At 53.0% G+C, this 23,530-nt stretch overlaps 7 protein-coding genes across 7 annotated transcripts; 2 read left to right on the top strand and 5 right to left on the bottom strand.

The window, feature by feature from the left end:
• Positions 1 to 1,262: 1,262 nt before the first annotated feature.
• BBBOND_0311280 (hypothetical protein, conserved) lies at positions 1,263 to 3,014 on the top strand (the record flags this gene model as incomplete). The annotated part of the gene is made up of 1 exon (XM_012913957.1): positions 1,263 to 3,014. The coding sequence occupies one exon, from the start codon at positions 1,263 to 1,265 to the stop codon at positions 3,012 to 3,014; it is 1,752 nt and encodes a 583-aa protein (XP_012769411.1).
• Positions 3,015 to 3,067: 53 nt separating this feature from the next.
• Positions 3,068 to 3,865, bottom strand: BBBOND_0311270 (Zinc finger C-x8-C-x5-C-x3-H type domain containing protein, putative; the record flags this gene model as incomplete). The annotated part of the gene is made up of 1 exon (XM_012913956.1): positions 3,068 to 3,865. The coding sequence occupies one exon, from the start codon at positions 3,863 to 3,865 to the stop codon at positions 3,068 to 3,070; it is 798 nt and encodes a 265-aa protein (XP_012769410.1).
• A 724-nt stretch (positions 3,866 to 4,589) lies between these two features.
• Positions 4,590 to 6,719, top strand: BBBOND_0311260 (DEAD/DEAH box helicase domain containing protein, putative; the record flags this gene model as incomplete). The annotated part of the gene is made up of 1 exon (XM_012913955.1): positions 4,590 to 6,719. One exon carries the CDS (start codon positions 4,590 to 4,592, stop codon positions 6,717 to 6,719), a length of 2,130 nt encoding a protein of 709 aa, XP_012769409.1.
• A 188-nt stretch (positions 6,720 to 6,907) lies between these two features.
• BBBOND_0311250 (G10 protein family protein, putative) lies at positions 6,908 to 7,551 on the bottom strand (the record flags this gene model as incomplete). Its single annotated transcript, XM_012913954.1, has 2 exons — positions 6,908 to 7,146; positions 7,335 to 7,551. The coding sequence occupies 2 exons, from the start codon at positions 7,549 to 7,551 to the stop codon at positions 6,908 to 6,910; spliced, it is 456 nt and encodes a 151-aa protein (XP_012769408.1).
• Positions 7,552 to 7,716: 165 nt separating this feature from the next.
• Positions 7,717 to 11,256, bottom strand: BBBOND_0311240 (hypothetical protein, conserved; the record flags this gene model as incomplete). The annotated part of the gene is made up of 1 exon (XM_012913953.1): positions 7,717 to 11,256. The coding sequence occupies one exon, from the start codon at positions 11,254 to 11,256 to the stop codon at positions 7,717 to 7,719; it is 3,540 nt and encodes a 1,179-aa protein (XP_012769407.1).
• Positions 11,257 to 11,840: 584 nt separating this feature from the next.
• Positions 11,841 to 12,566, bottom strand: BBBOND_0311230 (ARCHEASE, putative; the record flags this gene model as incomplete). The annotated part of the gene is made up of 1 exon (XM_012913952.1): positions 11,841 to 12,566. One exon carries the CDS (start codon positions 12,564 to 12,566, stop codon positions 11,841 to 11,843), a length of 726 nt encoding a protein of 241 aa, XP_012769406.1.
• A 485-nt stretch (positions 12,567 to 13,051) lies between these two features.
• On the bottom strand, positions 13,052 to 15,096 carry BBBOND_0311220 (50S ribosomal protein L15, putative; the record flags this gene model as incomplete). The annotated part of the gene is made up of 3 exons (XM_012913951.1): positions 13,052 to 14,554; positions 14,584 to 14,729; positions 14,766 to 15,096. The coding sequence occupies 3 exons, from the start codon at positions 15,094 to 15,096 to the stop codon at positions 13,052 to 13,054; spliced, it is 1,980 nt and encodes a 659-aa protein (XP_012769405.1).
• Positions 15,097 to 23,530: the final 8,434 nt, after the last annotated feature.

Raw genomic sequence — 23,530 nt, 5'->3', positions numbered from 1 at the left:
GAGTCGAGTCTATATGGCTTTTTTCCTGCACACCCTGGGCTGCGTAGCAGTGTAGCCGGCCTGCCCCGGGCCGATCGAGAGTGCATTCGTTTACACATTTCATCGAGGCTGCAAGTTGTTTGTTTGGCTTATAAAATATAGGCCACATTGCCCTCTGGAAACAGTTTTATCCGACGTTGATGCCAATTGCAGACCCCTCCGCTACCAAGGAGGTTCGGTAGTCCCAATCTAGTTCGAAAATGGTGGAGGAGTTCGAACGCAACGCCGATGTCGCAGACAAAGTGGACGACGTGGCGGCTCCAGTAGCACATGTTGAAGAGGAGGCTGCGGCTGACGTCGGCACCCTGGATGTGCCAGAGGCCGTTACACATCCAACGGAGCCTGAGCATCAACCCGCATCCACCTCAGAAATGCTGCCCGAACCTTCGCAGGAGGGCGCTGTAGAGCCCTCAGACGAGCAGCTGCCGGCTGTACCGGGCACCTCAGCGGAGGCACCAGAGGCTGATGACGAGCAGGCCCAGCCAGCTGACTCTGCCGATGCGTCATCACCAGAAGAGTCTGAAAAGGAGGATTCGCCGGTTGAGTCTGCTATGGAGGCGTCGGAACCTGTACAAGACGCGGAGGAAGAGGTTGAAGAATCACATGATCAAGAGGCCGCGGAGGTGGAACCCTCAACCGAAGTTGTCGATGAGGCTGAGTTCGACAACCAACGCGTTGAGGATGAGGAACCCTCATCTGAGAGCGCAAGTGAGGTTGAGGTTGAACAGCAGGAAGCGCAAGATGTCGGAGGTGAAGCTGAGCAGTCCTCCAGTGTTGCTGAAATTGAAGCGACACTTGAGCCGGAGGTAGTTGTTGACGAAGTGCAATCATCAAGTAGTGCCGAAGTTGAGGAGTCGTACGATCAAGATGTTGACGAGCCTCAATCATCGCACGTGACTGAAGAGGAAGCTTTAGACAACGCAGATTTTGTTGACGAACCTCAATCTACACGTGCTGCTGAGGATGAAGAGACATACGAGCAGGAGCTCGTGAACGATGAGCCACAACCATCACATATTACTGCAGTTGAGGAATTGAGCGACCGAGCTGCCATGGATGAAGCGGTGGAATCGTCACATGTTACCGAATTTGATGGCGTGGATGAGGGCACCCAACCGTCTGGTGAACTCGAAAATGCGGGTGACCAGGACGCAGTGACTGATGAACCTCAATCGCCAGAACGCAACGATGGTGTGGCGATCGAGTCGTACGCTCAAGAGGTCATGGACGAAGCAGAGCCTTCATCCGAAAGCATCCATGAGGTCATCTCTGAAGTGGGTCACCAGGAGTCCGCAGTAGAGGCGGAGCCATCAGCAGACAATGCGCCTGAGGTTGACGCAGATGAGATTGAGGGTGTGGATGGATCAGAGCAACCATCACATGTACAAGAGGTGGGTGTTGTGGATGGATCAGAGCAAGCATCACATGTTCAAGAGGTGGGTGTTGTGGATGGATCAGAGCAAGCATCACATGTTCAAGAGGTGGAGGTGGAAGAGCCGCTTGGCCAACAGTCGGTCGATATGGAACACCCTTCGGAAGTTGTAGACCAGATGCAATTTACGTCTGCACAACACGCCCCCACTGTGTTTGTAGACGATTTGTCGGAGACTGTAGACGAGATGCAATTTGGCGCAGCCCACCATGCACCGACGGTGGTCCTGGCATCCTCCTCGGGAGAGGTGGATGAGACGCAACTCGAAACGGTCCGCCATACGCCCACCGATATTATGGAAGACTCTTCTGATATTATAGAGGGCGTGGAGGCAGGAGACTCCCACGACCAGGGTGCTGCTGAAGAGGTGCCAGAAACATCACACATGGAGGAGATGAGGGTCGATGATCAACCTGGTGGAAATGACGCATCAGAGGCTACTTTACGTGAGATTGAGCAGAAGCTGGCTGAAAAGGAGCAGCATTGCGTCATGCTCGAGCAGCAGCTGATTCAGGCAAACCAGCAGGTGGAAACCTGCTACTACCAGCTGGAGGAAAACGGAGAGCGCCTGCGCAAGTACGGCTCAGAGGTGGAGGCGCTTAAGGCCGAAAATGATAGGCTCGGAAGCGAGGTGGATAAAATGAAGGCGGATTGCGAACGTCTGGAGCTGTTGGAAACCGAGAAGCGCAACCTCAGCGAGATGACGGCCACGTTGACACGCGATATGGAGGCAAAAGAAAGGGAGGCCGCCCTGTCATTGCAGTCTGCCACTGCGCTGGAGGAGCGCGTGAAGGCGTTGGAAGGCGACAACACCAGCCTCAAGGGGCAGCTGCAGTCTATTGAGAGCGAGTGCCAGGCCCACAAGCTGAAATCCTCTGAAATCTACGCGATGTACCAGCAGCTGCAGAAGGAGAACGTCAGCATGGTGGAGCAGCTTAAACAGCGAAGCATCAGCGCAACGGCAAGCGTGTCTGTCGACACCGCCGCAGCGAATTATAAAGAGCTCACCGGCGAACTCGAGCGGGCCACACAGCGTTGCAAGGAGCAGGAGGCGCTCCTGAACTCAAAACAGGCCGCAATACAGAAACTGGAGCAAGAACTGGCGGCGCTGAAACGTGAGCGGCGCGAAGCTGCTGCCCAGGCCCAGGAGAACGAGAGCGCAGCGGCATCTGATGCCGACGTGCGGCGCATGAGCGAGGAGTTTCGCATGATGAAGATGAGCAACGCCGGCCTCGTGAGCGAGGTGGCGTCACTAAAGGCGATGTTAGCGGAGAAGACCTCCCGCATCGACAACCTCAACTGCGAACTGTTGGCCCTGCGGCACCCGGAGGAGGCAAAGCACAAGGGCGAACTGGACCTGGAAGACTACATGAGCAACCGTCGCATGGGCTTCTCATCAAATGTGGCGTCGCGAAAGCGCAGGGGTCTGCCCGGATTCATGGATGCTTTGCGCCTGGCGTTGGGGCACTGGTTCATGCGCCTGTTGGTTGGTATGTACATCCTTCTGCTGCACGTGGCAGTCGTAGTCATCCTCAACAAGTAGGACCGTAGTGGCACAGCCAAACCACCGATGAATGAATGTCACAGTTATATATTTTAACTTTTGTGAAAGCTCTCTGCCATGTAGCCCTGCTGTTGATAGCGCTGCTGCTGCAGGTACGACTGCTGCTTCGAGCTGCATTCAATGTACTTCTGCAGGTAGTAGTGCATGAGGTAGAAAGCCTCGTCTTGTTCCTTGGCGATGGACGACTCCGTGCTGGGCACCCACTGCTGAATCCCGCTGGCGGTCGGGGTCGTGGAGTAGGCGGTCACGTCCCCGTACACCGGGTATACAAACAGCGGTGACGGCAGGGTGCGGTTGAAACTGTACGCCGACGTGCTGGTGGGCGCAGTGCAATTACGCTCGGTGGTGTCCATATGCGCGACAGCGTGCTCACCCAACGAGGTGACGCGGGATGTCATGCGGTCCATGGCATCGATGTCCCGGGACCGCAGGTGGCCGACGTCCGAAGACACGCGCCGAAGCTCCTGAGTGCCGTGCGCATAGCGGCACATCGACCCCGCCTTGCAGTAGCCCTTCTCCCAGAACTTGCAGATGAACGTCTTGTAGAAGCCGTCGGTGTGCCGCAGCTCGTCGAAGGAATGTGCATAGGGGCACTCCTCGCTCGTCTTATCACAGTTCCCCTTGAGGTGGAGCTTGCACATTGCAGTCTTGATCAAGTTCGGAGGCTCCTTCAGCTCATCCGCGCTGTGAGCGTACGGGCAATGAGAGCGCATGCTTCTCAGGCAGCCTTCCGGCTTGTTCATGTGCGGGCACAGCTTCGTTTTGTGAAACTGCTCCACCGAAATCACGCGCACATCGCGAGTCGGCTCAGAGTGCTCCGACATAGACATCCTCGAGAACGTCGATAAACGGGCCGTTTATTTTGCTTTGCACAGCGCCTCCCGCGGGTAGCGATATTATTGTAAACGAAGATAACACGCAATCTTCCAGAAGCTTCCGTGTCAAATCGAGATGCTTGAGAGACGACGGTTTCACTTCACACACTCTTCCGACGTTGTAAGCCGTGCGAGTTTTGAGGGCGAGACGCTCGGGACATTAAAGATGTGTCTTCCACTGCTGACCCGCCAGCCGGAATTGGCGCTGCTACGAGGAACCCAAAACGCTGTCAGGGCGGCCCATAGGGAGGAATAACAGCAGCCGTATAGATCCTGCTGTAGGGGCAAGGAAAACGATGTCGCAAACGTAGACGCCACAACCGGCGATTAGAAGCCCTGATCACGCAGTAATCCCCGGATTCCAAGTTCAAGGGTACTATGCCTGCGTAGTTGGTCGTGATTCTGGCCACGGACGGCCGGCTGAGGCCGGCATCACCGCACCTTGCGGGGCGCGAACATCTGCAGCCGACACGCAGCAGTGACGAAGGTCGCACATTTCGCTACTCAATAATTATGAAATGTGGCTTCGCTAGTCAGGAGGCCCTGGACGAGCCTAAACGGCTCGTGGCGCTGCCGTTTCTCACCACGCTGTCGTTAGCCCTAGCGGGCGGCGTCAGGTGTGTAAACATAGACGCGGCCTGAGCAGTCCGGGCCACTCCTGGCTCGTAAACGGAACAGGATGCCGTTCAGCGAATTCGGAGTCGATCCTGACCTGAATCGAGCATGTCTTGACCTAGGCTGGGTGCTGCCGACGCCAATACAGGCAGAGGCGATCCCCGCGATTCTAGGCGGACGCGATGTTTGCGCGGCGGCGGAAACCGGAAGCGGCAAGACCGCAGCGTTCGCGTTGCCGTGCCTGCAGCTTGTCCACGAGACGCTGAGGGAGCGCGCTTCGGGAAAACGCCGACCGCAAGCGGTTGTTGATGATGCCAACGATGAGCAGGCATCGACGGCAGCCGTCGAATCTGAATCAGCTACTGCAGACGATAACTTGCTAACTGTAGATGGCGATTCCGAAATGCAGTTTGATGCAACGACCAACACATTTTTAACTAATGCCGACAAATGGTTCGGCGCCCGTTTATGCAAACCCGTAGGCGGCACTGGTCGGTACTGTTTCGAGTGCCGGGTGGAGTCGGACGGACTTTGCAGGTTCGGGTGGGCCACGGCAAACTGCCAGTACGCAATTGGGCTCGACAAAAACTCGTATGGCTTCGGGTCAACTGGGAAGAAGAGCAACAGCGGAAAGTTTCTGGACTATGGAGCGCCGTACGGGCGCGGTGACGTATTGCAGTGCCTGTTGGATATGAAGTCGGGCGAGGTTGCTTTCAAGCTCAACCAGCGTCACCTGGGTGTCGCATACAAAATACGAAGCCCGGGTGAGCCGTTCTTCCCCTCAGTGTGCGCTAAAAAGGCCAAATTTACTGTAAATGTGCACAAAATGACGTTTCCCGAGGAAGGATACACGCCAGTTGGGTTGGCAGAGAGCTCAGGTGGCTCCGGCAGCTCCAATGATTCAGAAGGTCGCAGGGCCCAACGTGCCCTCTGCCTTGTCGTGGAACCGACGATAGAGCTGGCGAGGCAAACTTTGGAGAATTTCAAGCTGTACGCAAAGTATCTCACTGCGCCCGCTATCACCGTCTCTGACAACGCAGGGGCGCATATCGTGGTCACCACCTTGCGGAGCGCCAGCAAGGTGCCGACTGGCACCGTGCAGTTCCTCGTCCTGGACGAAGCCGACGAACTCATCAAGCAGGACGCGAAAGCGACGTCGCAGATAGTTCGCAGTATGCGCAGCAGAGGACCGGGGCCAGATAAAGGCCGCCTGCAGGTGCTCCTGTTCTCCGCGACGTTGCACAGCCCCGTTGTCGCAGAGAACGTGGAGCAGCTTACGCGCGAGGCCCAGTGGATCGACCTCAAGGGGCACCCGCAAATAGCCGACACTGTGGATGTTTGCGCGGTGCAGCTGAACCCGGAGTGCACGTACGACTTCGAGCGCCAGTACCCTGAGCCGCCTCTGGACGGACTCGAGCACCTCGACCGGGCGTCGCGCCGTATAAAGACGCTGAAGCCAAAGTGCCTTGTTGCGCTGCTCGACAAGCTCAACGTCTCCAGCGGGCTCATTTTCTGCCGCACCAACCTCGACTGCGAGAACCTCTGCACGTACCTGGCGCACCTCAACAGCACGCGCAGCAACACGCTGATCAACCGCTACTCGGCGACGCAGCTGGGTGGGAAGCTGGACCAGCACCGGCGCAAGCGTAACTTGGAGGATTTCAAAAACGGCCTATACAGGTTCCTGGTTTGCACGGACGTTGCCGCCCGGGGCGTCGACATCGCCGGCATGCCGTTCTGCGCGATGCTGAACGTATCGGAGTGTAAATTCCAGTTCCTGCACCGCGTCGGCAGGGTCGGCCGCTCGCAAGCCAGGGGGCTGGCAATCGTTATCGCAAGCACCGCACCCGAGCGTGTCTGGTACCACACCTGCACCGGGCGGACACAGGGAGGGGGCGCCAAATCGCGTTTCAAGGCGGCGTCGGTGTGCCGCAACTACGACACCGTTGATCGCGGCGGATGCACAACAATACAGGACGAGCCCGCGTACATGGCGGAGGTGCACAAGCTTGTGCCCCCGGGCAGGGAAATCGGGACCATAGACCCCAACGTGCTCCAGCTTCCGCCGTTAGGAGGCACGCAGTACGGCGAGGCCACGATGTCAATGCAACACACGGAGTTCCAGGGGCCCATGCAGGAACTATACAGAGCGTCACAGCGGCGGTACCTCGTGAACATTCACCGCTCCTTCTAGCGGCGGCCAATAAAGACAACAGTATATTCCGCATAAGTCAACATCACGTGCAACAATATCGGCACTAATCTCGGTGACAACAACGTGTAGCGAAACAAAGGATTTTTACTTGCATTAATACCCCAGTCCTTCAGCGCGAAGCCACAGGGTCGGGCGCTGCGATCGGTAGGCTGCGCCGCTGGCTAGGCTCACTCGTTTTTGACGTCGCACGAGGCGCAGCCGCGGCACCCGCAAGGGATGCACTCGATGATCTTCCCTGGCTCCAGGTCGCGGCTGGGAACGCGGCAGATGCAGCTGGTGCCGAAGTTCTGATTCGCCGTCTGGATGCAGCGCAGGCAGCACAGCCATTCGTAGCCGGGTTTGCGCCACTTGGCAATGAGGTGCGCGTCCGCGTAGCCTTCACGGACACAGTAGTCGTACAGTTCCCCTGCGAAAGGTTAGCAACGTCGTTACACCGCCAACGACGCGGCGACACGCGGACCGCAAAGACAGCATGGACACGCATCAACACAGGCGTCAATACGAAATAGCAACACTGAAACAACTAGACACGATGGCACCCAGAGAAAATACGAAGGTTGGCTGCACCGGTCGTGTGCATCCGCGGCCACTTACTTGAGATGGCCTTCTGCTTGTAAAACAGCTCGTAAATATAACGCGACCGCTCGTGGTGAATGCGGAAGATGGGCCATTGCACCTCGCTACGCCGCTTTCCCTCGCCGCTTTCGCGCTCGGCGGCTTTCATACGCTCCTCCAGGGATTCCAGCGTGTCGGAGATCATATCCCAGCCCTCCGGCGGCGGGCGCGAGTTTAGCGTCCGAATCCGCGGCATTTTATCTACTGTGGCTTGGTCCCTGCCCCAACCGATTCACCGGGACAGTTGGTACACATCATCCACAGCAGGTGACGCACCTCGCGCGCGGTGCTCCACATGGTGAGGTGGCAGCTGCCCAGCCTACGCCGGGTGCTGGGCGATGCCTGGACACAGTGGTATCGTTTAAACCGTAGCAAAACCAACCTTCATGCAACTCTTGACGGAAGCGGCTACCATAGGGTAGAACGACTTGGAGCCGATGAGGGTGTGAATCACGCGGGTTGCCGGCGGAATGCAGCCTTCCACCTGGCAAGGCCGCGACATCATCGACTGGAAAATCGACGATGCGACCACGTCGGCCATCGTCATGTTGCTCTGCGCGAAATGCTTGCCCAGCAGTATCGCCCTTGCAGCGTTGCGAATGAGTCGACGCTTCTGACGCTCCTTATCAGGCAGCTCCGTCCTGGTGCGACGAATCCAGTGCACCAGCGCCACGAACAGCTCCACGATCGACCTGTTGAGCGCAGGGTTCTCCGTCGGCAGTAGCAGCGCCACCACCGCCACGTACCGCCCAAACTTAGGCCACGTTAGCAGCCTTAGAGCAGACACGTGGTTACTCACGCCTGACCTAATTGCGTTCGTGAACAGATCCAGGCTGTTGAGATCCCCCTCAGCGCGAAACCGTTCAGTGTTGAGGATACGCAGGATCTCGGTTGCAGACTGGCGGAAATGAGACGCCGCACTGCCGTCCGATGCGGCGCCAGTTGGGAGGTCGACGTGCCTGCTACCACTTGTGTGGTTACCAGTGGCACGGGAACCTTCTGTGTATGGCCCGTTAAATCCGTTCCTAACGTCGCGGTCCTCAGCTCTGTGACCGACACTGCGGAACCCGTCAGTGTACGAACCGTGGCCGTATGCGTTGCGTGTGAACTCGTCGATGCGTAAGGATTGCGATGGGGTGCCATCGGTTGATGTAGCGTGGCTGTGGACGCCGTTGACCTCCACGGAGTTGGGGTGGAACAGCTTAACAACCGATTCGCTGGAAGCACTGTACTCCGCCTTTATCACCTCATTGTCCGAAGTCACCACACCTGACACGGCGGGAGCACTGCTGTCGGCGAAGTCATCGCAGTCGATCATCACATTCAAAATCCGTGACACGTACTGGTCGGCCACGTCCATGCACTTGTTCAACAGCTTTTCCTGCTTGCACAGGCGCGTGGAGTGCAACGCCGCGTAAAGCGCCAGTATGTGGCTGTGGCTGCCAAAATGGGCCTCCTTCAGAATCCAGATCAACAGGCGCGTAACGTTCTCGACGTCGTCCGTGGGGTAGCGCTGGTCCACACGCAGCGACTCCAGGCACAGGTCCACCTGCGGCCAAAAGGCGTTAATGCGCTTGATGCGGCGCAGGGTTGTGGACTCGTGGTTGCGACGCATCAGGTCCATGCACTCCTTGGACAAGTTGCCGCCCACGTCGGTAGTGAACCACGGCTTGAAGTCCACCAGGAACAGAGTGGAAACGTAAAGGGCAATCTCGTCCGCCATGTTTTCAGTTTGACCCGCGTCGATCAGCCCGTTGAGCCGCATCGACATGGCTGCGACGAAGTCACGACGAAGCCGCACCTTCGCACTGTCGTTGAACGTCGACAACAGGTTGGCGATGCCTCCCAACAGCTCCAGGCGAGATGGGAGGGGAGAGTCTGCCTGCGCGATTTTTTGCGATATGTTGCGCATCAGATCAAAAACGTCGCACGTGGAGTAGTCGGCACTCAACGCGAGCGCATGCATGGCACGGGCGCTGAAGCTAGGGTAAACGCCATTGCCGCTGCCGAAATTATTCATACACAGCTGCTGCGCCGCCTTCAGCACCTCCGCGTCCTGCACGATCAGACCGGAGGTCAGCACGATGCATAAGGCGATGCTGCGGTGAACGTACGAGGCGATATCATCACCCTTCTCCGCATACAGCTCTCTAAACCGCTTCTCGTCGCACACGATAGACAGGTACTTCAGGATGATGGCCTCGGCCAGGCCCGGAGTCAGACGGTGTGCCACTGCGCGAATCAGGAAGGAGCACATCTCAGCCTCGACCCAATCGAAGCCCTCCTCAAGCGCTTTCACCTTGCATTGGATGACCATGACCAGCACGTTCACGCCGATGATGTGTATGGCTTCGTCGATGAACGCCGCGATCAGGCGGCGGTAGTTGTCGAACGCCTCTTCCTCGTGGTTATCGAAGTCCAGGGTGGCGCTCTTGAGCAGCTGCCGCACGAAGTCGGTGTAGTTGTGGCGCATCGCCTGCACGATGCGCAGCACGCACGTCGACAGGTGCGGCTCCGCCATCGCGTCCTTGGTCGCAAACAGGATGCTTATCATGCTGACGTAAAAGTCGAGGCACAGCTCGCGGCAGTGCATGTCGGGGTAGCGCACCGCCTCATTCACGAAGAAGCACACGGCGCAGGCCTTGTGCATCTCGCCCTCCGAGAACATCAAAATGAACGGTATGTGCTCAGCGGCGATCACCACCAGGAACTCCATGACGTTACGCAGTATCTGCGTCACAACGGGGAAACGCGGGTCGGCGGGGTTGTCGCGGCATTGCGACATCAGCGGGCACAGGATCTCCTGCAGCTGCGAAACGAAGTCCATTGCCCAGTTGCAACTGTCGGTCACAATGCACGGAAGCTGGGCGATGTACGGTTTAGAACTTGTCGTCCAGCTCCGGCTCGTGTGGGAGGACACGTCGTTGTACCTCTGACTGGTGGCGGTCAAAATGTTCATGAAGTCGAACTGCGTCAACGAGTAGAAGTGAATCAGCGCCTCGCAGACCAGCGAAGACATCTCCACGTGCTTCACCAAGATGGAGTGACGCAACCTCTCGAATAGCGAGAAAACGCCACCCATAGCACCGAAGGCGTTCAGGCCGTTGCGGATCAAAACCGCATCGTCTCGTGGTATTTTAGCACCCATGGCGTCCATGTCGAACGTGTGTATCCCACCGTGTGCCTCATTTGGCACGTACTCGTGGGTCCCTCCGAACGTCCGCACCAAGCGGACGTGTAGCCCCATCCAATGCGCCAGGGCGCGCAAAGATGGCACATGCTCGATGTTGGCCTTATCCCCCATGAAGGCGAACAGGCGCCCGAATATACGGGGCGCGATCATCACGCTGCTGCGCACCACATCGGCACGCGTGAACGAAGACACGCCGATGTTCTCGTTGAAGAGCTCCTCTGCAAACGCCGACAACAGCTCGAACTGGATCAGAGGCCTCGAATCAAACCTCAGCAACGCCGTGTTCAACAGGAAGTCGCGCTCGTTCGCACCGATGTCGAAAAACGTTATCACCAGCCCAGACACGGCGTACAACAGCTGCCGCAGAATCAGCTTGTCGTGGCGCTCGTAGATCCAGCACAGCTTAACGAGGTCATCCAGAGCACTGTCGCGCATATCGCGGGTCGGCGATTTGTCCGCCGGGCACAGACGGCGCAGACCATGGTAGGCGTGATGTTTCAACGTCACCGCGCAGAACATACGCCTACCGCCGTCAACTCCATGCACACCGTAACGTTCCACCGTGCGCAGCTGATCGCAGCACTCCTTCCACGAGCTTCTGCCATCGTGGAAGGACTGGATGGCCTCTGTGACCTGCGCGGACGGCCCGGTAGGCAAGAGGAACCGGTCGAGCTCCTCCCCTATCTTCGACTCGCTGCCATGCTTCATATCACAGCGCTGACGAGTTCAGGCTCATAATTACCCGTGCCGTCACACGGACAGTTATCGCGGGTAACATTGCACGGCCGCCGCGCTCCTGGGCTTTTACCTCGCCCTGTGCCGGTGTACACCGCACACGGCCGACCTTCCACGAAAGACACCAGTGAATTTGTATATTCAACTGTGCAACCGCTCTAAACGTGGCGCATTAGCAAATATTATTGCAAAATTGTGCTCAGATGTTCGCCTCGTTGCGGTCGAAAGCGGCTTAAGTTACACGTCGCTCTCTGCCGAAATTACTCGACGCTGCCGTACATTGCCAAAGGCTAAAGCCCGTTTGGCCGGGAGCCATAGGGTAAAAATAATGGTGTGTGCGGATGCATACGGCTTTATTTGCGGCATGTAAAGGCACGTACTAAACGCATAGCAGCCCCTCGAGATGGACCCTGTGCATTACACACGTGAAATCCCAGTCGAAGTGTATGTGCTTTACGGCGCACAGACATTGCAAACGCCAAAGTACTGTGTAGATATTACGATTATTTGTGCCATTGAGAACAATTTCGGCTCTCTAACAGCCAGTTAGAGCGGCGTCAGATGTCCACGTGAGCGAACAGCTTAAACTCAGCTGTCTTCAGCGAATCCGCGTCAATACTGCGGAGGAAATGCGATATGGCGTCAGGAGATGTGCCTTCGGCTGGGTCATCCGTCAGAGTCACTGCCTGGTCGCCCACTGTCATCTGCGTCTTCAACCCGTGATACGTGATGGCCTTGATTTCCGTGCCGCACGTGTGCAGTTTCCGATCGTATATGTCGCCATAGAGCGAAACCGTCACTTCTGCAGATGTGTCGCCTCCTAACAGCCGCAGTACGTCGACGTCGCCTTCGACGCGCACGTACCTGGCCACGAACCCGTGACCGTTGTGCATGTAGAGGCATTCCACCAGCACGTGGAACAGCAGCTGGTTAAGCGACTTGCCTGTCGCGGAAATGCTGCGACGGCTGCGCGCATCTACCAACGAAGTGTCCGTTATGTAGCCGAACATCGCCAGTATGATAGACTCCAACGCACGACAAAAATGCTTACCGGACCCAGTAATGATCACGTCCGCGGGGTGATCCAGGTAACCGAACTCGTGAGACTCGGATGCGAGCTCCTCCACCTCAGCTGCTATGTCAACCTCGGGAGAATCCGGAGGAGACGGCGGCTCCTCCAACTCGTGGCGGCGTCCGCGGGAAACGTCGGCCTTCCGGCGCGCCCGCGGCGGCTTGGAAGTTATCTCCACGCCGTCGATCACATAGGTATTGGAAGCTTCCATTAGACACCGATTCCTTGTTGCGCCAGGTCGACAGACGGTTGGGAAAGGCGGGCCAAACGCCCTAGGCTATATCGGGGAAAGCGCGCCTAGAAGATCAGCACAGAATACCGTCTAGTTGTTTTGACTGTTATGCTATATATAAAATGCTGGGAAGGTTTTTGACAGAATGTGTGTCGGTCGACCTGCCTCGCACACTACTCACGCTGTAGCATACGTTGTACGCCTTTGGCCTAAACGCCAGAGTATCAGCGGTGTTTGTAGCGTAATATAACAGTGTGAGATGTCACATTTAGGGCATTCGGCTGCCGCGCTTTCGTCAGACGGCATCAATGCGTTGCGATCACACATCAATGTGCCAATCATAGCCATTACATGGCGCGGAGGCAATTACACGATTTATCGGATAAGCGCTCCTGCAACATCATTTGTGACGTAACATTCGAACACAGTGCAAACATTAAGATAATCACGCACTAAGTTTGCCCCTAAGGGTTATCGGCCGACAGTGACTTTGGCTTTCGGCCACGGCGGCGCTTGGGAGGCGGTTCGCCACCATCATCTGCTGTGGTTGGGTCCTCGTCAGGTCGCGAAATCCCTGGGTTCTCCTCGGCTTCAGCTGGGGCTGATATTGTCGTATTACTTTGTGTTACGGGGGCATCCGTATGCGATTGTGGAGATATTGCGTCGCAATGCTTGTCATCATGTTCTTCGGCGATTTCAGGCGATTCAGTTTGTAGTTGGTCCGATTCGCCTGGAGGTGAATGCGCCTCTTCACCAGGCGGCATGTCAGACACAGGTGATGGTGATTCGTCGGGCGGTAGTGTAGCGCCATCAGCTGGTGAAATTGAGTTTTCAGCGGTAGACGATGCGATAGTTTCCGGAGTGGCCAACGGTGGCTGGTCCGTTGTGTCTGATGTCTCGGTAGGCGCAGTACCACTGGAGGCGGATTTTTGCATCTCCTCCCATATACGTTGCTTGATTTCACGCCTACGACGCTCACGACGCGATATCTTGCCGCTGAAAATATAACGGCGAGCGCGAGGGACGTCCGGGTGATACTCCTCCTCCACGATGTCCACAGTCTTAGGGCGAAGCAGCATGCATCGGCCGCCAAGATCCATAATTTCGCGAGCAGCGGAACGTGTAAATGCATGGGCCTTGACTATCAGGTTGCGAACGGTCAAAGGCTTCGCAACACCCGCGTATTTCTTGCCGCCGATCACCTTGATCGGATGGCCACGCTTGTACCGACCAAGCCGTGCTCCCAGGCACTCGAGTGTTGCCCAGTCGACAACCATACCCTCCCGTGCGACGTTAAGCTGGTGGATAGGGATAAGCTGGTATTCCCTGCGACTGTGGCGATGGCCTGGACCCACGGGCCGGCCAACGAACTTCGGCAGCCTACGGTAGAGGGGCATCTGACCCCCCTCGAATACCGGGTTTATGTAACGTCCAGATCTGTGCTTCTGCCCCTTACAACCACGTGTTGAACTGCCTCCGTGGCCGCTCCCGTGGCCACGTCCTAGGCGCTTCTTTTTCTTCTGCCCTAACGACGGCAGCAGGTGGAACTTCCAAAACGGCTCGTTCGGCTCACGGCCACTGCCCAGAACCGTGTTTGACCATACTATATCAGCGGGGAGTGTGCAGTTCTCCGGCTTTATGTACACGTTGTGATTTATGTCAGGCTGGCACACGTCCATCACGTAGGTCGGGACGTTGGCGAAGTACTCCTGCGTTTTCTGCAGCGCGCCGCACGCCAACATCTCGGGCTCAAACTCCTTGAACACCTGCTCCTGAACATCCTTAATCTGTTTTCGCACCTCAACAGCCAATTCGTTGCGCTTCTCCAGGGACAGCTTATTGTTCGACAGAATCGCCTCAACCTCCTCGAGCAGTGGCTCGGCGATCTGCATTGTCTTGTCCATTAGACGTTTCCACACATCCTGCTGTTCCTCGGTAAAAATGTTCTCACACGTTCCATTCTGACACTGTTGTGTGTTTCAAGGGTGTTGCCTACCTTGACTGAATTGAAGAAATCCCGCCACTCCTGGCGGCGTCCTTCAGCCTGCCTCCACTTGTGGATACGCTCAAGCTTTATCGCTTTCTTGCGCTCTTCTCGTAGGAACTTGTACAACGGGTGAGCTCGAGGAAGCTTGTCCCTTTCTGCGCAGCATTTACACGGAGGCGAATTCCACTCACTCATGCTGAAGGTGTTGATTTCGTAAAAGTCCCTAATTTCGTCACGCTCACGCTGCAGGTCCTCTTCCGTGTACTGATAGCCGAGCTGTTCGGAAAGGTCGTCGGGATCGTCCAAAGGAGGTGCATTTTTTGACGAGTCGTCATCACATGGTGTTTCAGTATCAGGAGTATCCAGCCGGGATGCCTGCACAGGCATCACCCTGGCCCATGTTACATTATTATACGTCCCCAACGAGTTCCTAAGCGTCCTGCTGCCGATAAATGTCAGCCTTCTGCACGCAGCAATCGACACCGACCACAGTGCCGCCAGTACTAGAGCAGCTGCGTCCATAGCTGACTATGGCAACCATGGTGCCACAGACATCGAATACCCGGCACTATAGTTGTATAATTAGTGTATGTGTAAGCAAATCAGTGCCTTTGGGGCCAAAGGATGTGCAGAAGGCTGCGTTGGTGGCGTGACACTGGGGAGTTGCGCGACCTTCCTAAACCATACACGGTTGCACGTATCGTGACGTATAGAAAATATTTCGTACAGCCGTTATATATGTGCACGGTCACATTTAGAGAAGGGTCTGAAGCGCCGCTGGTTTCCAATATGGCTACGATTTGAGAAGAGTCAGAGTGAGTACAATCGACGAAAACCATTAATGTGACAACAGGCAAGCTTCAGTAGTTAAAGGAGAGTGTGAACATCAAAATAAACGGCTGTATTGTATGTCGAAGGTGCTTCACGGTTTAACTTCCGTAGCAGTGTTCTCAGAAGGTTAACGAGTTACTGCCTGCAAAAACAGTTACTTAAACTCAGTGCTCAGGCTTCCAAGTGCTCCGATTACATGATAGGCAGAGTGGATGTTTAGCAGTGGTTTGCTTTGAAACATTAGTTAGATATCGCATGCTTATTGCGACCGGGTACGCTAGTAGACGACGACAAACTGGACACACGTCGTCCCACGATGTAAGTGGATGAGGCTGACAAGTATTCTTAGCTACGTGGCACTATTCGGCATCGCCAACGCGATCCGTGAACAGTGTTTCATCGCCTCACCGTGCGCTACCCATGGTGCGCGAAGGTTCGCTCTCTACGGTAATCTACGAGAGTGCAAGAAACTAAAGCGCACACACTCCGCGCGTAAGGCGTTATTGCGTACACTGACAACAGAAGTGCTCCGTCACGGACGCATCATTACGACTCTCAACAAGGCCAGACAGACCAAGCCCAAGGTGGAGCGAATAATCAAGTACGCCAAGAAGCCCGATCAGAGATACGCACGAATTTTGATTAACCGTTGGCTGTACGACAAGGAACTAACCGAAAACGTTTTAAAACTGGCACCCATCAGATTCAAGGAGCGGCACGGTGGATATTGCCGCATCAAAAGGCTCTGCTACAGCACCGTGGGTGATAACTCAAAGCGTGCTATTCTGGAGCTGCTCGATTACTAATGCTTCCGCGCAAATACAACTTAAATAACGCTCTATAATTGTATATCATGATATTCTAGTTGTACATGTTTAGGGCGCCACAACCGGCTACGTTAGGGTTGGAACGGTTTTAGCACTTCTTTATATTTCTTTACCTAAACTGCTTCGATTTACATCGGGGTCTACCATACGCAATCTTGCTGAAATCTACTGGTGCCATGAATAATAGCATATATTCTGAATGGACACAGCAGTCGGCTAAAGAAGCTACAGTTGTCCCTGACTTTCATGTCCCGAATCGCATACTACATTACCTTGAGACAAGTGTGCTACCTGAACGCGATTGCTATAATGTATTCTACAAGATTTGTTTGGTTGTGTTGTTGTCCAGTCTAGACACGTGGCATGTCGTTGAAGTTGCTATGGAGACTACGGATCCCTAGAAGCAGGGCTGCGGTGTTACGTCCTCATCGGATGAGTTGTTCAAACCCGAAACACCCAAACTCTACGACGCTGACGGAAGAGAAATTGGTTGCAAGATAGACCTTCAAGCCGCTAAGGAAGCCGCATTCGACTGCCCAGTACCGTATGTCCTGGACCCACCCAACTGCTTCCACCAAATGTTAGTAAACGGCAGCGTCCAGAACATAAACGACTTCAGCCATTCTTTGGTAGCGTCACATTCCAATCACTTTGTCTTACTATATTCGTTCAGTAAACTCTCAGGACCTGGGGAAAAGCTGCGCCAATCTCCGCCACTTGAATGCCGCTGCGTCACCATCAAGGGGGTCATTTTATCCACCATACAGATCGAGAACTACTACGCCGAGGAATGAGTAATCGAGATGTAACAACTCGTGTGGTAATTACAAACTTTAATTGTCAGTTCATGTTTGTCACTTCTTGGTTTGTGTCTCCAGTGGCATCATAGGTTTTTGTTGAGATTACTGTAGTTGCAAATCCAATAGCGTATTTTAGTCTTTATAACTTCTGTGTAAAACATAATGCCTGGTTAATATATTGAAATGGAAATACGTCTCATTTCTTCGTCATACACTTTCTCCTGTATAAACTGGGAAGGTGGGCTGCTACCATTTCCATGCATGGTCGCAATTCCAAACACTGACAACGCCCCTAATACGTAGCAATGAGTAATACCTGGTGATTAGCGATGGACGACACTTATTTCACCGATGTTGATGAGCGACCACTATTCGGTATTTGGCCGTGTCGAACAATGGGTTGCGAAACAGACGCCTAGTGCCTTAACTCATGGTCAGGTGCTCACGATAGACTCTATGAGATGTTATGTCATGTTGCAGTAAGTCACATTGCTAAATGCGAACTGCGACTGTATAGGTGCTGCCCAACTCAGTGACAGCCCGCAGATTGATGGGATGGGCAACAACAAAATCTCGAAATTTTTATATTGAGATGTTAATCAGTAACACGATGGCAAACATGTTGCGAAGTGGTGAGTCGCCGAAGCAGGTGAACAGCGTTCGGGAAAGCTCAGTTCAACAGGGGGTTAGACACCATCACGGTTGGGATTTGAAGTTCAGTGTAACATTGAGTGATACAGTATTAACAACAAAACGTTGTGAGACGCTATGGATAGTATTTCTATCATATCTAAGTTGAGAAAACTAAATAGCCTACTGAAGTGGGACGCCGTTTTTTGTAGCATAACATGCGTGCCGGATGACAGGTGGGGCCAATAATCCAGCAGCATCGCAATCATTTTAATGATTCATCACCATTACAACATGGGCAGTGATTAATACATCGCGTCCACTATTTAGGGGTCTAAGAACCTGCAATACATTTGTTCAGGTATATGTGAGGCAAGGTAAGCAATCTACATATACCCCCTATGGGACTGGTATCTCTGTACTGCATGATACGCGGCTGTGGTATCGCTGGCGGAAGACTGGGTGTCGGTGTCCTAACCCTGCGGGAACGGGTTGGTGGTTACAGCGGTAAGGGCACGTGTTTTATGTTTGCGGGTTGGTGAGTGCGTTGCTAGGTGACTGATATGTTCGCAGGTTGAGGGGACTGGGAGCGGCAGTGGTACGTGTTGCAGTTGGTGAGTGCGTTGCTAGGTGACTGATAGGTTAGCAGGCTGAGGGGACTGGGCGCGGCAGTGGTAGTGTTGCAGTTGGTGAGTGCGTTGCTAGGTGATTGATATGTCTGCAAGTTGAGGGGACTGGGAGGGAGAGGGAAGATGGGTTATAGGGTGACAAAATCAGGTGATCCGTGTAACGATTGTGGTTATGGATGTAAAACGTTTGAGGTTTGTTATTGTTGTCCGTGGTGTTGTGTGGAATGTAATAAAGATTTCGGCAGTTGCAATGCGTGTTTCGGAAATTTCCTAAAGCGCCAAGCAAGCAAAGATCGAAAAACCTATAAGTGCGATGAGAGAACGACGTGTCATAAGTGTGACATTAAAAAATGTAAATGTGAATGTTGTATAAAAAAATGTGAAGCGGCGCGTGACACCTGCAAAGCCCCCGGTCCACAGCAACTCCCTGATTCCTCCGAAGCTCAGCAACAAGCCGCGAAACAAGAGCTTCAATCTCCTCCCGAAGCTCTCAAGCTAGAAAACAAAGCTCCACCTTCCCCGCCTCCCTACTCCGCCATCGCCGCCGTCATCGTTGCCATCATCGTCGCCATCATCCTGCTCGACCTTTGCATCTTCCGCTTTCCGGTGGGCCGCAACATCCGCGATTTCCTCGTCCGCAAGATACCCTTCTGCATCGCGTTCTACAGCTGAACTATGCAATTTGGTAGCGCAAACATCGTAATCCAAATCCCACTGATCACCTAACTGGCAACTGACATCTAATGTTCTAGACAGTAATGATTGCGTTGATGACCAATCGCCTGACCAAAGTGATGACGTAGTAGCTGACATACCGCCTCACCTAACGTCTAACCAAATGTTTGTATTTTCTGCTCCATTTACACCTACAATGCCTACTATTAATATTACGTCGCTATCATTCTACACCCCCTCACTCCAGTATTGTTGCCTCGGCTTGTCGCATTCCCTCCTCAGGTGAGTGGTATGTCTATAGGATTCTTGTGATGGTTCATGGATTTTGCAATATGGTTTAAGTGTGGCATTGTCTCTGTATGATGCCTATCGTTGTCACTCAGCGCATCACATCGTAGCCCTTTCACTCAGCACACTTAGTTGTCTGCCATGCTGTGTTAAGCGGCGTCACCTTAGAGGTGTGATCACTCCAGTGTTTCCTAGTTCACATAGTCCTGGAGGCTAGCCGTGGAGTTTTGTAAGGGTGGGTTAGAGGCGTGATAACTTTAGTGTTTCCCAGTTCACATGGTCGTGGATGCTGGACGTGGAGTCTTGTAAGGGTGGATCAGTGGGTGATCACTCAAGTGTTTCCCAGTTCAGATGGTACTGGAGGCTGGACGTGGAGTTTTGTAAGGCTGGGTTAGTGGATGATTGGAGGTGGAAGAGATGGCGAGTGGCAAGGGTCCTGAATTCAAGACTCTTAAAGAGTGTTTGGAGTTCCTCCAGTGGTTGCATGATGAAAAGCAAAAGGTTGTGAGAGTACAGCTTTCCGGTAGACTTAAAAGACTTCTTGGGAAAATGTATAAAAGTGTTAATGCAGATAGTATTGAATCAGCACTCTACAACTTCTTGAATCTTGTGTCAAACTTTCATAAGAAGTTATGCGTCTCTCTACGGAAGTTGTATAATGGCGAAAGAACAGCTCGAAATGCGTTCAACGCTCTCCTACAATGCATTCCAAAAGTACTCTCTGTGATGTATTTCTTGCGGTACAATGTGGACCCGAAGTTTGCCGCACTGGGTGGTGGTGGTTGGGCGGAAAATCAGGTTGGATGGATTGCATGGTTCGCTGCAAAGGGCCCAGAATTCGTGAAACGAATGAAATCCAGTGCCGGTTCAATTGATAAATATCTCATTGAAACTTCCGGTTCTGGATACGGTGTCATCCCTGGTGGCTTTGGGGCGGGTGAGTTGAATGAACTCAGTAAGGGTAAGTATTCCCAGGGTAAAGATATGTTAACTGACATTGTAAATATTTTAGAAAAGCATTCCAACGCTGCTAATCTATTTCGGGACGTCTTCATCACTTCAGTGTTTGGCAACTATGGCGCTGACTCTCCAAATATCGCCAACGCTCTACGCTTGGTGAGGGATTTTTGCAGAATATTTGCAGAGGTAAAGGATGAGGACGATTTTAAAAGTCATTTATATACGAGAGAAAAATGTATTGATTTCCAACAATTGAAAGACCATTGTTCCGAACTCAAAAAGCCTCTCGAAAACATTTTTAAGGGTGAGAGGTTTTCCTTTACCGGGTACGGGCGGGATCTTGGCGACCTTAACGAACAGGATATATCAAAGAAGATGGCGAGTTGGCTAAAAACAAACTTGCCCAAAGTTATGAAGAGTTTAGAAAAAATTCAATCTTTCAGCAGTAAGAAGTTTAAGGTGGGTAGAAGGTCCCGTAACAGTGGTGTGCTGTCTCCGAGTGAGGCCCCGAAGGTTGCGTCATATTTCACGGAGAATTTTATTCGCTACGGATTTACATTTTATTACAATGATTATAAAGCACATGCCCCTCCGTATGATGATTTGAAAACGTATTGGGATAGTGCGATTGCTGAGCTTAATACACCAAATGCAGGTTTGGATAAGTTGAAAAAGATTTTAGATGGTTCGGTGTGTACACTAAAAGAAGATGAGCAAAATGATGATGAAGAATCTGAGCCGGAGGACGTACCATTGGAGGATGAAGAATCCAAGGCTATAGCCGCTAAAACCGATGCCGCAAAGCCTGTGGCCACCAAATACGATGCACCTAAGCCGGCTGATACAAGAGCTCAGAGTGCTGATGATTTGAGTAGCAAAGCCAACGGAACTCCAAACCAGGGCAAGAAATCCGAGGGAGCGCAGAACCAGGGCAAAAAAGCGGAGGGAACTCCAAACCAAGGCAATAAATCTGAAGGAGCACAGAACCAGGGCAAGAAAGTGGAGGGAGCGCAGAACCAGGGCAAGAAAGCGGAGGGAAATCCAAATGAAGCCTCCCCAAGATATAAGCCAACTCAGCCTTCAGGTGTTACAAGGCAAGAGCCTCAGTCACCTGATGCCCCTAGTCCCAGTAGTGGTCAGGACTCGGGTGCCCAGGCGACTTCTCCACTCTCAACTCAACAAAGTAGTGGAGGGTCTCATAGAGATGACAACGCTGATGCGTCTTCTAGTCCAGGTGGCGGTGGAGCAGGAGGAAGTGGTCAGCCTCCGTCAGTTAAAAAGTGTCTCGAGCCTACTATGGCGACATTTTTAAACATAGGGGACACTGAAAATAGCAATCAATTCTGTACCAAAGTATATAAAAAGCCCACCACCACTAACTATAAATATGATACCATCAGTGAACAACTTTGGGAGGAGTATAAGAAGCGAGAAATTTTGCAACCGTGGGAAGAAAAAATAGCAAAACGAAAACGTGAAAAAGAGGATAAGGAACGCGAAAAAGAAGGAAAACGTCAACTTCAACGTGAGGCTATGCTTCCAGAGATTGATGTAGTGCATAAGCGTCAGGAGTCTGATAAATCGGATAACGCATATATTGCGGCTCTACATAATCAAATGAGAAATGCAACACCTTCAATGCCCCTATTAATAACACTGCCTCCAAAGAACGATGTAAACAGTTACGACAATGCTGATGTGTTCGATGCTGACCAATCCGTTACTCTCAATATTGACAAGCCAGATGTGTTAGGTGGTGGGTACCCCGCTCTGTTTACTATTGAGCAGCGACCACTGGTCAATGCTGAAGATGAAAGTCACAGTATCGATGGCCAAGTAGTTGGTGTTGACGACAGTCAACTGGCTTTTCCAGTTGACGGAGAGGAAGTGAAAGAAAAAATAGGAGATGAAGAGGGCGGGCTGGACGATGATAAAGCTGTAGTTATTGACGGTACAATGGTGTCTGATGCTGACCATGCAATATTTCGTCACGATGGGCAAATAGTTGTGAACATTAGAGGGAACGAAGTGACGGAGAAGCGTGACAAACAGAATGAAGAAGAACGTCGATTGCAGTTGCTGCATCAAACCCATCATGATCATGCAAAATCGTTGGATGGGCAGCCAGTTCCGGATCCCACCGATTTAATTTTGAGGCAACAGGAGGTCACAAACATGCGCAGAGCGTACAAGGAAGAAGAAAAAAGGCAGAGAATGAAGGATCAGGAACTAAAAAAAATGCTCGATGCAGCTGAAAAAGATATTAACATTCCAATACAGATGCCTAGAAATACATTTGTTGTTCCCCTCGTAGAGTTACATGGAGATGCGCCTGCTTTTGTGAATGAAGTGGAAGGCATCATCCTGGCAAACTCTTCAAAATCCGATGCCAACGTCCCTATATCTCAAAAAATAGATCCCCCAGTTCCACAATCAATGTTAAGCGGATCACACGTGCCGGACGCCGAATTGCCATCCTCGCCGATTCCTAGAGATACATTCCTCACGGAGCCACAACCAACCAGGGAATTCCAAATAGAATTACCGACGCGCACTGTACGCGAAGTCGACCCCCAAATCGGCCTGTCGATAGAGGTACCGCCGCATGAAGATCGCATTTTTAACGACGTGGACCTAGACGACCCTTACGCCAACACGGCGGATATCCTTAAAGACGAGTTAAAACCTTCAGACGACGAAGGCTTCCCAGGCTTGCCTAACACCAATTTCGATCTGAACTTTGCGCCTGAACGTATCGGACTTGAGGGGTACGACGATCCCGGGATGCCGCGTGACTCTCCAAGAGAGGCAGATGAACGTGTTATTACTCCATTCGGCACAAATGAATGCCAAAACCCTTGGTCCGTTGACACTTCTTCAACTGATATAATCACTCCACCTCCCTCCCCTCTCCCAGACTCCGACCGTCTGCCCCCGCCCAAAACAGTTCGGGAAATGCTCTACTGGTTTGTTGGATTGAATCAATATGGGCTTATTGGGAAGATTGCTGATCACGTTGAAAACCTTTTTAAAGATTTCAAAGGTGATGCCATCGAGGTCACCGGAGATCCCCAGCAGCTGACCGCTTCCGTGGTCACCGACAAATTGACAGAGACGTGCCTCTATTTGGCCACCGTTATCTACAAGATTAAGTATAAAGATATTTCAGATGCTTTTAAAGACTTTTTTAAGGATCTCGACAAGTATGCTTTTTATTATTCCCCCGACCCCGCCTGCCTCCTCTGCCAGCTGCGGGACTATGTCTACGCCGCCCACCACCAGTTGCAGTTCCTAAGGTCGCAGTGTAATCGAGGAA

This window comes from Babesia bigemina, assembly GCF_000981445.1.
Source record: "Babesia bigemina genome assembly Bbig001, chromosome : III".
In the NCBI taxonomy this organism is placed as follows: domain Eukaryota; phylum Apicomplexa; class Aconoidasida; order Piroplasmida; family Babesiidae; genus Babesia; species Babesia bigemina.
The sequence above is the reverse complement of the archived record's forward strand: the minus strand, read 5'-3'. Positions and strand labels throughout refer to the sequence as shown.